Source organism: Astatotilapia calliptera, chromosome 16 (genome assembly GCF_964374335.1).
Source record: "Astatotilapia calliptera chromosome 16, fAstCal68.1, whole genome shotgun sequence".
NCBI lineage: Eukaryota > Metazoa > Chordata > Actinopteri > Cichliformes > Cichlidae > Astatotilapia > Astatotilapia calliptera.
The window spans coordinates 7,648,453-7,663,053 of record NC_137437.1 but is presented as its reverse complement, the minus strand read 5'-3'; the positions used below and the strand labels follow the sequence as shown (position 1 = coordinate 7,663,053).

Below are 14,601 nucleotides of genomic sequence, written 5' to 3'. Positions count from 1 at the left end.
TGGGCTCCATGAAAACACATGAAATTCCAACACGAACACGCTTTCGGCTCATAAAACACGCCCACGCTTCCTTAACCAGCGAGGCGTCAGACGTAACCAGTGACGTCACGTGCGCGTGGAGAAGGTAGCTGGATTTCTTAAAACGCGACGCGCGCTCGGCGCAGGACGTCCCGCCACTGCAGATCGACCAATAGAAGCCGGAGTTACTATCCCGACTAGTTTAAAGTTGCAGGAAGACTACTAATGTTTACACTCGATACGCATTACACGCCAGTCCTGCGTTGTGTGCGCTGTTGTCGTGCTGAACGTTTTACTTGCAGAAATGGCCTCCGAAAACAAATCGTGCAAGAATGAGGACGTGCTGGAGATCGTTTCGAAAGATAGTGAGGTAGAGTTGTGTGTTGAAGATTCTTCGTCAGATGACGAAGATCTCATCCAGGTAGACAAAGAAAATAGCAGCGATTCGGGCTACGAAATACTGCTGCCCCAAAGGTATGCAATCTCAGGTTTATTGGTGAATGCTTTTTATCTTTTTGTCTTGGTGCACGGTCAGTCATCCAGTGTGGAAATCCCAGAAAGTGGATTCTGTTCATTTGGACATCGCGATTTCAGTGGGAGAAAAGTTTCATTACTCATCCCAGTAACTTGAATTGAATTTCCCCAACCTTATCAACAGTACATTTGATAGTGGCTGAAACTAGCACCACTGACTTACAATGCGCTGTGAGGTCAGTTTCTTGATCATTAATATGCAAATTGTCAGGACCATTAATCAATGATCATGAGTATCATTCACAGAGAACTGGGGAAAGGCTGCAAACACAGGAAGTGAAAGAGGCTAATTGCACCCACGTTATAATCAATCTAGTCACTTTTGGCCAATTAAACTATTGTATGGAACTGTGATGTCATATTTCTTACAATTTCTGCTCCCCTCTTGGCAAGATCTGTCTTGGCAACAGAGGCAGAGGCAGACATTTGATACACCCAGGGCTTAGCCCTAAAGGGTAGTATGCATGTGGGATTGGGGGGGGGGGGGGTTAGAAATGACTGAAAGATTGGGCTCTGTTTTGGGTTTTGTTCAATAAAGAATGGCTTCATGTAGGGAAAATATATATCAAGTATGCAGGACACCTTAAACTAGTTTTTTAATTAAGCAGCAAGGCAGAACAAAGTCGGGGCTGTATCAAGACACGAGGACTAAACCCCAATTCAACCAGACCCAGAACTGATCCGGAATTAAAACAGAACTACAACAGTTCAAAATCAGGACTACTGAGGACTTAACCAAGACAGAACCAGAATCAAATCTAGATGATAGTAGCACTAAAAATCATCATAGACCTGCACTACACTTATTTTTTAATTCTACCAAAGTACAATATTTAGATTGAGAAAAGTTTATATAATTATTTAGCCTTGTTGTGCAAACAAGCCTGCATAACTTAATAAATGTAGAATTTGAAAAATAACAAACCTAAAAAGAAACACTAGGTACGAGATACATGAGTACCTATGATACGCTGATACTTTTGGTAAACAACCATTTGACTAACATGTGTGTCTCACCTGCTCTTGTTCCACCTCTGTTCCTCTCTCTCCCTCTTTGTGCTGACAATCATCAAATATATAGTTGAAACCAGATATTTATGTACTCTTCAGATAAAAACACAAACACCTTTTTAATTGTAACATCAAATCAGACTAAATGTTTATTTTTTTAGATTGATAAATATAAAAAACATTTGTTAACTTTAAGAGTAAAGAGAGAAACTATCTGTATTTCTTAATTGGAAATGGCACCAAATTGTATTCAGAATTGAGCCACACTTATGGAGCTCCACAATTCTTTTCCTGGTGTTTTGGTTGATGTCTCTTGATTTTCCCATTTCAAAGAAACAGACTCTGTTTTGCCTTATATGCATCCACGGGTGTGCCACCAATTTACTCACATGGACTCTACTAACCTATCAGAAGCTTCTTCAGCTCAGAATGGAATCGTCTGGAGTTTTCTTATTAATTAACAATAAACTTAGTGTATATGTGCTCCTAAATTTGATGAAAGTGATAAAAATAGACAGATCTCTCTCTCTTTATTCTGACATTTAACTAATTCAAAAGATATTTCAATATTTATTTATCCAAAACAAGTTTACTCTGAATTGATGTTGTACAGTAAAAAAATGTTCTTGTGTTTTCCATAAAGTGTATGTAAATATCTGGTTTAAACTGTGGATATACTGCTGTGTATTGAAGTTCCTCTTGTTTTGCATAGAAATATACTGAACAACATACAAAGCATAATAAATAAAATAACATCTACCAGAGTTTTTTCTTTGAAAGAAGCTCCTTATGTCCATTCTTGTACATTACTGAAACCGATTTATTTAGCCGTGGAGGGAAACAACTGAATATATGAAATAAACACATGTAAGCTAAGACTCTCTAAAGAAACAGCATTGTTGTTGTTCGGCTTTTCATTTCGCCATTTGTTGATTCACTCGAAGAGCAAGTAATGTAATATGGGTCAAGTGATCAGTTTGATATCAATCTTTTGTGATTCACCGTCATATTTACATTATTTGTACAGTACGAATGATTTGCTTTGGTACCTGCTCAAACTTCAGTTCTCCTCCTCTGTCTGCCTGGCTCCGTTTCTCCAACAGCGCACTCGCAGGCAGCAGCTCCCCCCGCCCCCTCGCTCAGTCGCTTAGTGTCTGAGCATACCAATATTACACAGTGTGCACTATGTGCTTCGAATATTGTGTGTAGTTGTTGTTTTATACAGTTGTCAGCCAGGCATGTAACTATGAAAACACTCCAGAAGACCCCGGGCTTCTGACAAAACAACCCGGGCTTAAGCCCAGTAAGCGCCCCCCCCCCCCCCCCCCCCCCCCGTTGGTTGTCGGTGACAACCAAATAATTAAAAGGTGTATATAAAAGTCACCTGAACAAATATTGTTTGTACCTTCTAGTTTGTGATATGAATCTTCTTTCTCATCCAAATGACTTGATAGCATTCATGAGAGATATGTTTGACCTGCTGCTGGCTGATAATAGGTCAACAATTCATTTATAATAGTTAAAATTCCCGCAATCATTTTTTGGCAAATACCAGAAATCCATTTTTGGCACAACACCGTTATTGGCGCAAGAAGCCGCTATTATCCACTGATCAATGGTCGAGACAATTTGCATGTTAGTGATCATGAAACGGACTTCACGGCCCGTTGTTGGGCAGTGGTGTGAGTGCTGGTCATTATCTATGTTGTATTTGTTGATAAGGTGGAGAAATTCAGCTGAGACTGAAGAAGTCTTTTAGACGAGTAGTGAACCTTTCTCCCACTGAAAACTCCACGTCTAGAAGAATCTAATCAACTTTTTGACCTTTATGTTTGTTTCATTAGTGATGATGACGACTATGAGCCCCTAAGTCCCTCATCCCCTGCACAGCCATCAGAGCAATATCATTCCCAAGCCACACAATCTACCTCAGCTCCCACTGTCCCCCAGTTGCCTGAAAGGTATATAATCTTAATTTTACTACTCCTTATAAAGTTAAGTTTTTCATAGATTTTGAATAAGTATTCTTTATTTACCACAGCAGCAACAATGATGACTATGAACAACCTCTGCAAAGCCCGGCCAAAAGAAAAGCTAAATTGAAGCCTGCTAGGTCTAAGGCTCGGAAGAGTGGGCCTCCTGAACAGGAAGAAATGTGGCATAACAAAAAGGAGGAGGACAGAAATCCTGAACCCTTCAAGTTTATGCCCTCCAGGGTACCTGGTCCTACATTTAACAAGACGGCATCATGGTCTCCACTTTCGCTCTTCCAGCTTTTCTTTAGTGTACCTGTTGTACAGACAATCATTCAAAATACCAATGCCAATGCTGCGAGAAGGAAGGCAGCTGGTGTAAAGTTTCAATGGACTGATCTGACAGTGAAAGACTTTTACGTCTTCTTGGCTATTATTGTTTTCACAGGCCTTGTAAGTGTACACCACAGAGCTGACTACTGGAAAAGAGAATGGCCATACAATTTTCACTTCCCCCAAGAATATATGTCCAGGAACCGTTTTGAGGCCATTGTGTGGTCATTGCACCTCTCCAACCTGAAAGACGACGAGGAAAACAAAAAAAAAAAGAAACACCCCGCAGTACGATCGGCTTTTCAAAATCAAGCCGCTCTACGACCAAATCGTGAATGCCTGCAAAGCAAATTTCCAGCCTTACGAAAACATCTGCATAGATGAGAGGATGGTGGCATCTAAGGCTAGAATTAGCGTCAAGCAGTGTATGAAGGCGAAGCCCACAAAGCGGGGATACAAGCTGTTTGTTCTGGCTGATTCAGCATCGGGTTACACATGGAACTTTTCTGTCTACACAGGGAAGAGTGAAAGCAGCATAAGCCATGGTCTGAGCTACTCAGCCGTTTTAGATCTTCTGCCATTTTCTTTGCTTGGTCGGGGCTACACTTTATATTTGGATCATTTTTATACCAGTCCTGTGCTGTTCCAATATCTGCATAAGAATTGCTTTGGCTGCTGCGGAACCATTAAAAAAACCCAGAGTGACTTTCCCCGCACAGAAAAAAATGACTTTCCTAAAAGAGCTGAGAGGGGAGATATGCGCTGGATTAGAAAAGATGAAGTGCTCTTTGTCAAGTGGATTGAGACTCGGGAGATAACGATGTGCTCCACAGTGCACAGGGCCTTCAGTGGAAAGACTGTGCAGCGTAGAGTGAAGGAGGCTGGGGCGTGGTCGGCAAAGCAAATACCTGTTCCTGATGCAGTGCTGGATTATAATAAGAACATGCATGGTGTTGATTTATCTGATGCTCTCATTGGTTATTACAGTGTTCAACAAAAAACAAAGAAGTGGTATAAGACTTTTTTTTATCACTTCGTGGACATTGCCATTGTGAACAGTTTTATTTTGCACAAGGAGATATGCAGGAGCCAGGGTCAGGAGCCGGTAACTCAGAAAAAGTTCTGGGAGCACCTTGCTGTGGAAATGCTGTCTTTTGCTGTAGGCTCAGCACCAGCAGCACCATCGCCCACACTCACCTGCATGCCGCGTTATTACGGCAGCGATGCTACACAATCCAGGAGGTACTGCAGGAGGTGCCTGGATGCTGGCATCCCAAGGGTGAAAACACCTATTTATTGTAGGGCTTGCAATGTCCCCCTGTGCCTCACGTCAAAAAAAAACTGTTTTGAGCGCTGGCATGATAAGCAGGAATATTTATCAAGTGTAAATGTGCACTGATGGCTTGCTTCCGCTCTTGTAATGAAACCTAGAATTTCAAGAAATACTCAAATCATTTTGAGAATGTCATTATTTATTTATTTTTGTTAATCAAGAACCTCACCTAATGTCAACTTTTGTCCATGTATTACAGAACAATATGAGCAGAGAAAAATCCCTGTAATGGGCACCTTATGCATCTGATTTGGAGTTCTACACAAAATGTTTTGCCATTTCTAATAGCCCGAGTATAGGTTTAAATACAACACCCAGAATAGGATCACAAAGAATAAAGTCTTTATTATACACTTAGGAGAATCCGTTCAGAATTGTATAGAGCTGTGGAAAAGTATACCTCAGGACGGTCAATCCAGCACTCTCACAGGAGTCACAATATTTTATGTTTTTATACACTGTCAACCTACAGTGCTGGGCTGTGGGCTGAAGTCAGATTCGTATTTAACTTGATTAGGATATGTATTAAATTTATATCCTTAATATATATCCTGAAAAGCCTATAAATGGATGTCCTTATACTGGCATTAGGCTCCTTCTAGCTGCAGGCCTCAATCATTGCATTCTTTTATTTTTATTAATTGAGTAGCAAAATCTGTCATTCTCCCTGGCATCCCTCATCCTCCACAGCTAACCAGGCTGTCAGTAGTGGCTCTTATACAAGAAACCTACATTAGGTGATCTGTGCCATCCCTGAGCAGAGCAGTTTTCACTAAAAAAGTTCATTTTTTTCTGTCCTTGCAGTATACTGTACTATATTCAGCTACAGTAGAAGTGATTCAGATGAACTCAGTCATGGTACGCACCTGGTGTAACGGCTAAATGTAACGAAGCACATTGAGTAGGTGAAAGGATGGTTCCACAGTGTGCGGCATCAACTGTCAAACATGGAGGAGGAAGCGTGATGGTCTGGGGCTGTTTCGCTTGGATCCAGGGTTGGTGACTTGTACAGAGGGAGAGGCACCCTACTACAGCATTCTGCAGCACCATGCAATACCCTCTGAGTTGCGCTTAGTTGGTCAGGGGTTCATTCTGCTGCAAGATAACGACCAAAAACATAAGTCCAAGCTATGTCGGAACTACCTCAGAAAAAAAAGAACAAGATAGTAAGCTTGAAAACATGGAGTGGCCAGCGCAGTCTCCAGACTTAAATCTCATTGAGCTGGTTTGGGATGAAATGGACAGAAGATTGAAAGCAAAGCAACCTACAAATGTCACACATTTATGGGAATTTCCACATATGGGAAGAACTTTCTGAAGAATATTTGATTTCTAATGTAGAAAGAATGCAACGGATATGTTCAGCTGTTATATCTGCAAACGGGCACTTCTGGTTCCACCTGCAAGAGAATTTTAGAAAACCTTGGTGTTTTCCCGGACAGCTCTTTTAAACTCGAGAAACAGATCTCAGCTGTGGCGAAAAACAGTTTCTAGCAGCTGCGTCAGATATCTAAAGCAAAGCCATACCTCCCTTTGAAGGATCTTGAAAAGCTCATTCACACTCTTATCACTTCCACGTTAGACTACTGTAATTCCCTCTACTCGGGCCTCCCATCTTCCTCTATTCACCGGCTCCAGTTAGTTCAAAACGCAGCTGCACGTCTCTTTACTGGTACTAGAAATTATGCCCACATCACACCAGTTTTAGCCAACCTACATTGGCTCCCTGTTGATTATCGTATCAATTTCAAAATTCTTTTGCTTACCTTTAAAATTTTAAATAATTTGGCTCCCAGCTATCTATGCGAACTCCTTCATTTGTATATCCCTTATAAGGTACTTAGATCTTCCAATCAAATGCCCCTGATGTAACCGAGGTCTCGTCTGAAGTCCAGAGGTGATCGGGCCTTTGCTGTCGTAGCTCCCAGACTCTGGAATAACCTCCCTCCTTATATTTGTTCCTCCGAGTCCATCAAGTCTTTTAAATTGCATCTTAAAACGTATTATTTTAGTCTGGCTTTTGATTCAAATTAGTATGTTATTTCGTGGCTAGTTTTTGTTTCAAACAATTGTCATTTTGTTTCCTGCCCTCCTTCTATCTGTTTCTTTTTATTCTGTCCTATGCTATTGTTCTGACCGACTGTGAAGCACTTTGGTCAACTTTGTTGTGTTATTATGTGATATAGAAATACATTTTGATTTGATTTGAAGAGAATGACAGTCTATTTGTCTCTTTCCTATTTGGTGTGAACAACCCCTTCGGTAATCTTTTTGATAATAGTGGTATGAGTATAGTATGAGAGTCACAACTCTAACAGAAAAGGAAACAGAGAAAAGCCATGCGGGTAGGAGCTACTCTCCTGAACTAAGGTTAGTCACATGGGGCATGGATACAGCTGAACCCACCCAACATGAATATTCTGAAAGAACTTTGTGACTTTAGAAAAGATAACAACGAATAATATGCGGATATTAAACGTGACTTGAGAAGAGTTGATGCTAGAGTGGAAGAGGCAGAGGGGTGAATCATAGAGACTGAGAAGGTGCTACAGGTGGTGTCATTGTTCATTAAGAGGCTAACAGCGTCAAACTAGACCTGCTCGAGCAGGAAGGCCGAGTATGCAGAGACAACCTTCGGATATATGGAATATGTGACGATGAAGAAGGGTCCGACATGATTAAATTTTTGTACAATTTATTGAAAAACTCCCTGGGCTTTTCCAGTGGCCAATCACTTAGAATTGAAAGAGCACATAGCACTTTGACAACGAAACCAAATGGGTGCGAAAAGCCCAGATCTATTGTCATGAAGTTTTACCCTTTAGGCTTATGAAAACACGCTAGTTATGGGTGTGATTGGTAAGTTTTACAAGGAAGCCTCACTCTATGCAGTATGTTAAAGAAAGACGTGAAAAGGAAGGAAACATTTCAATATGAAATTGAATATGAAACTTCAGTATTCTTTTTCTGCTACTAAAAAATGCTATATTTAGCATTGTGTTTTCTGTGAACCAATATCTTCTTGTTTGTAAAATGACAGTTTATCTGATGGGAAAATACGGTCACAGTAAAGGTTTATTCATGGACGGAAGAAAATCTGCTGTAATCCCCTACTTTACCTCTAGGAGGAAGCAAAACTATTAAAATTAGTTTCTGCTGCTGTTATTTTAGTAAGTCTTATGATTTACTTATTTAATTGGTTCCTTCTGAATTTTTCTTATACACCATGATGTTCACTTGATTTCTGCTTCAGTATAATGAAGAACAATCACAAGCACTTCATGAGATTAAAGAATTTAACTGGGAAAGAAATCAAATTTATGCAGTCAGTATGTACAGTGATGATTCTTCTTCATAACTTCTTCATAAAATTCTCTGTAGCTCTCTGGTGGTCATCCATTCCTGTCTTATCAGTGCTGCAAGCCAATCACAGGCTGTTCACTTGCTTCTTAAGGACTGACTGACTAGATTAAGATTTGGGGAGTTTTCTGGCTGTAAATGTTAATTTGATGATCACCAAATCACTTAGTTATAACTTCTGCCTTGTGACATGTTGCTCCATCATACTGGAAAATAGACAGATCACCACTAAATTCCTTCTGGATTGTTGAAAGAACTTTTGCACCATTCTTAGTTCATGACAGTGTTTGGGGGCAGAATTGTGACTGTGCAGAATCCCATGGATGAAAAGAAACCACACACCTAGATAACCTCAGGATGCTTCACCATTGGCACAAATCATGGTAGCATTTACCTTTCCTCTTTTGGACTGTCAATTTTTTAGAATTCCTTAACAGTCAGAAACGGGCATCATCAGTGAAAACAACCTTCCACTTCTTCTACTGTCCAGTCCTTGCAGTCTGTGCAGCATTTCAGTCTTTCCTTGATGTTTTTCTTGGAGAGAAGTGGCTTCAAGCATCTCCTATTTTATAGAGAAGTCTGTGCTTTCAACTGATGCATGACATCAGTGGACTCACACTTTCTCTTGTGCTATAAGATGATACAGAACTGCTGATAGCTCTTCGTATAGGGCCAAATTGTCATTGGATTTTTCAGATGAAGTTTACTTTCACACAATGGAGCTGTTTACAGTTCATGAATATACTTTTGATCACCCTGCATTAACCTTTTGCAACAACCACAAGACATAATTGTTATGAGATGCGCCACACATACTATATGCAATATTACTATAAAACTCACAAAAAACGTTTCTTCTCCATGTGACATTACAAATATGTCAAATAAACAATACAAATGTCTTTATACACAATGAAATTACACAAATTTTTCCATAAATGTGCAGAAATTGCTACTTTGTCTTGTATGAAAATCTTGAGGCACACATGGTTACATTGTATATTGCTAGGAAAATGGGAAATTGGTTGAAACATATATGGACTCCATAGCATATAAGATGTTTGTGCAGTTCTAACAATATTTACTTTTATTCTTCAGTCCTTGAACTTAGGCAAGCTTTCTTGCCATTTCTTTAAGCAGTGTTCAGCAATAGTTCTCCAGGCTTCTCGGAGGACACTTAAATCTCTTCTTTGGATGCTGGCTGTCTTATTCTGTCAGTCCTGTCAATACGATCCCACACTGCTTTATTAATGTGGAGGCTAGGCATTACATTGTGTGTTTTTCTAACTATAGCAATGGAAGAGTTTAAGAATCTGCAACTTTTCTGTGTGAAGTTGACCTTGTTGGATTAAACGCACTATGTTGTCTCTATTCTTGAAGGCCACTACTTACAAGAAGGCTTGCCCAGTCTTTCCAATATGCTGCATGTAGATTTTCGAGTTATCTTTTGCGCACTGTGTTCTAAGACAGTCTTTGGGCTTGCAGTCTATGTAGTTAAAAAAGAATTCCTTGTCTGTACTAGTGTTTGACCCCTTAGCAAAGGTAAATAAAATTCACTTCAACTCAATTTATCCTAGATTTCTACAACACCAGGTATGTTTTTATACCATATTTAAAAACGTTTAAAACACTGAGGTTTAGTGTATCTAAACACAATCCTTACAAACTTAAAGCTCAGGTGTCAAAGTGGAAAATGAGGATCCGCACTGAGAGACAGAAAATACAAATAAGGAACTGTGCACTGTGACTCATATAAAGCTACTCTAGAAAGGTCCAAGAATAAAAATAAGGATATAAGCATAAAAAAATCCTCTTTGAGTTTGTTAGGTGGAGACAACCCCAAAAGTCGTAATTTTCCTCTGTAAGCGCTAGATGTTTTAACTGTGTGCTAAGAAGTATCACTGACTTAAAATGGGGTGTTATACTAGTGTGCTAATTTTCATCTGTCGCCACCAACTCTTTTAGGCCTTATCATAATATCAACAAGTTTAACCTCAAACCATAAAAAAACAAGACCGAATCATCAGATAGCTTTTAAGGAGACAGACACAGTCCAAGCAGAGGGCCAGCCAAAATGTCCTCACTTTGCAAAAATTTCCTCACTCCTCCCTCTGCAACTTTAATTGGCCCTCATAAAGAGAGAGGTTCAAGAGGATACTTGGATTTAAACATTAAAACCAGGCTAATGTGCATCTGTGCTCTACATGGTAGTAATCTGCATAGTTATGCTTTACGCAATGTCCATTACAACATCTCTCTCTCTTTCACAAGTAGATTCTCTCTCTCCTGCTCACTCTGATTTCGCTCCTTTACATTCATACAAATGTGACCATGTCACCAAAACCACGCTTAAGTGTTTATCTTGATGCCTTATGCCATCAACATATGAATCATGCTATGTATTACACCAATGCTGTTTCCCTTCCAAACATAAACATATAACCTCCCCCTTCCTGTGAATCTCAAGGGAGTCCTGCCACACATTCTTGAGTGTACACTTCATTGGCGCAATGATTCAGAGCAGCTCATAGCCAAATAAGACGAAACCCCCTCAGCTTGCCTACTTTGTCCGCATATGAGCTGCTTCTGTAGCTACATGGACTTGGCCACTTGTGGATTCATACACAAAGACAGAAAAACTTTGGGCTGCAGTTCTGTTAGAGCTGAATGCTATTTGTGATCAGCGACTCTGAAATTTGATTTTTAAACCACTATTATGTGTACAGCAAAAAAGAGAGAAAAGAAAAAAGGGGAGAGGGGGTGTTAGCATAGAACAAGTGCAGAGTTGCCCTGGACTGGTCTGTTTAGACTTGACAGATCTCTTTTTACTTGAGCTGTGCCATTTGGCCTTCAAAAATTCCAGACATGTGCCAAACTGCAATGAACTTTGACTCCATTGTCTTGATTTTTTCAGGCTTCCCTGTTCTAAACTGGCCTGTATTGCTGTATGTGATTATTCTGAAAAGTCCCAAACTGAGAAAGCAGGAGATTGTCACTCAGCTCTTTTGATTACACGTTGGGCTCAGGGCTTTATTTTTTGAAACTTTTTGTTATCAGACTTAGTTCTTGTTTTTTCTTCATTCTTTTACCCCATCGCCTTTTCTAGAGCTAAATTTACAAAAGTTGTAACATGACTTTCAAGAATAGAAAAGAACAAAAGTGGTACCTACCTATCCCTGAAAAGGGGCTCATGCTAGTGACTAGTAAACAATAAAGTTGTCCCCTTCTCAGAGAAGCTTTAATCATAGGCATTTTTAAAGCAGGCAGATGGATACTTCCTTTTGCAAATATGTTACAAATCTGTAGAAAATGTGTAATGTTGTTAAAGACTTACAAAAGTCACCTTTTACTGTGTTGGTTTCTTTGGGGCTATTATGTGTGGACAGGCATGCCCTCATTGTGCTTGCATGGGTTTTCACCTCCTCTTGGATAATTCTTAATCAACCTTAGATGGGAAGCAAATTACATAACACACCGAAGAGCATAAAATGCATAGAATGAGGTGTTAGATGAATAAAAAAAGAGCAATACAACTTCAGGTGTAAAGTGCATTAAGTGGTTGATAAGAGTTGAAATGTAAGTCTGTTCTGTTCCATTATTATCCATTATATTTCAGAGTTTTATATTCGAAACTTTAATCATTTGGATCTGAAAGATTGGAATATTTTACTATAAGAGTCAAATCATGAATCTGTCTTATAACAGTGAGGGCCCAACAATAAAACTAGCTTTGCTTGCTGTAATCATTGATCTTTTCCAGTTTGTCCCAGAGAAGTCTGTTCCCGAACCACTTGTACTGCAGAGGGACAAAATCCTCAGTCATTACTCTGTAAATTTACATGGCAAAGTTGATCTGAAGCAAATATGAGGCTTGAGCAGTCTAGCTTTGTCAAATCTAGGCAATGTTTCCCAATATCTAAATTAAAATCACCTCTTTTATTACTATCTCTGCACCACAGCTAATTAAGGGAAGGGGGGGGGGGGGGAATTGTGAATTCTTCTGTTACTTCAAATACAATTAATCAAGAAATTGCTTTCTTTGGTCTGTTTAAGGAGCAAAACCCTTTTCAGTGTCCACTTCAAACTGCCTAAACATGAGAGGTTGAACAAATGAATTAATTCTGTTGTTTAAAGTTTCCATTATCTAGTAAAAAAGTTTCAGCTAACGAGACAAACCAGTCCTTCATATTATCTGCTGACAGTGGTGAAGGGTTTTAGAGGTGTAAAATGTGTAATGTTCTCACAAATAGGAAGGTCCTTTTAAACTTTTATTTATAAAAGTAAACTATTGACTATTACACCTGAGTCATAATCCAAATGTATTTGTGATGATTAGTGCTTCAGGGAGCTTTTACACATGACTGATGATAATAAGTTGATGACCCAGAATGAAGCAAAACAGAACAGGAAACAGCTACATGACAGTCAGAATTCCTCCTTATGTCTGTCTTAGAAAAGTGTGTGTGTGTGTGTGTGTGTGTGTGTGTGTGTGTGTGTGTGTGTGTGTGTGTGTGTGTGTGTGTGTGTGTGTGTGTTCATGCTGTTTGATGCAGGGGAATGGACTTCCTGTTCAGGATGTGTTGTCATGTTGACTAACCAAGGACACCAAGAAAGGGAAAGGACCTGGCCTTCAGAATAAAAGCTTGGTATGTGCCGTCTAGTTAATATGATTAAAGGCATTTTAACAATCCCAAAGCTATGGAGGCTAAATAATTTGCTAATAGTCTATAAATAGAGCATTATATTAATAATGTGTTATATAAGGTCACAAACAAACATACAAACAAACATTGGTTTAATAAATATACATAGATTAGTGTGTAATAATGATTTCCAAAACAAATTAATATGTTCTCATAAACTTGCCTGAATTAATCCATTAAAATATGTAGGACTTGAGCCAGTTTGTGGAAGTCACAGTGTTGCCTCTCCAACTTGAATACAGTGTCCGAGATAGTGAAAGGGGCATCCCTTTCCTGCCTAACTGTGTCTTGTGTATGTGATTAGAAATTGGCCAAATACATAGTACGCCAAAGGTGGAGGACAAGAGAATTCATGAGCATTTGTGTGTTGTGGATGCAAGTTTTAATTTGTGTCTGCACCTTCAGATTCAAAATGGGAAGGTGTTTTATTGTCTGATAACAGGTCTCTTTCACCAAAGAACCGAAATGTGAAGAAAAGAGACAGCATGACTGGATTCTGGATAAAATGCTTTCCTCTTCCTCCTCAATTCACCACTCATCTCCTGAACTGAAGTCAGGGCACTAACAAACAAAAATGTGCATATCAATTTCTTCAGATTTTGTTGCAGTTACTTATTGCCAGCAGATTACACATGCGACCCTGTGACAAGCTGACAACCAGCTGTAAGACAACAACTGGTTATAAGCTAGTTTAGGATTGAGTTTCTTAAAAATCTCTCTTTCTGTCTGGTGTCAATTCTCATATGATTCTCATATGATTGAATGAGAGTTTATTTTGTAAGTGAGCAAAACAGGGTTATTTTAACTTCAAGGAAAGTTTCACTAACACAGGCAAACAGAGGCTAACAGTTGCGAACAAGTGTTATTGGCAGAAAACTTCAGGATGTTTGCGACAACTCGCCTCAATATAGGGCTGGTTAATCTGGGATACCAGGCATTTTCCTGGTGGGCCGATGGGCCCAAAAAGTGACTCAAGGGTAAAAACATAAAATACTTGACACATAGCCTTTTGTTTATTATTATTTTTAGCTCTTACACCTATTGTTAAGTATATGTATTCCTCAAATATATTTAAAAAAATTTTTTTATATACAAACAGTAACAGAAAAAAAGTTGGTTATGTGGTACAGCCTAAATTTAATGTTTTGATCTCTTTTGGCTGACTACAACATGTTTGTCCTATAGCAGCCACCATAGTACTGAGAAGAGTTGACTGCAACAGTGTTGGGGAGTAACGGAATACATGTACCGCCGTTACGTATTTAAAATACAAAATATGAGTAACTGTAATTCGTTACAGTTACCGTTTAAAAAGGTGGTATATAGAATACAGTTA

General features: G+C 39.2%; 1 protein-coding gene across 1 annotated transcript in view; it reads left to right on the top strand.

Annotated features, from left to right (window-relative positions):
- Positions 1–245: 245 nt before the first annotated feature.
- itgav (integrin, alpha V) overlaps positions 246–14,601 on the top strand; it is a 51,906-nt gene continuing 37,550 nt past the window's right edge. The window contains exon 1 of the mRNA XM_080290807.1: positions 246–492. Within this exon, the coding sequence (XP_080146933.1) occupies positions 323–492 (170 nt within the window). The 5' untranslated portion in view covers positions 246–322. The remainder of the gene's footprint in view (positions 493–14,601) is intronic.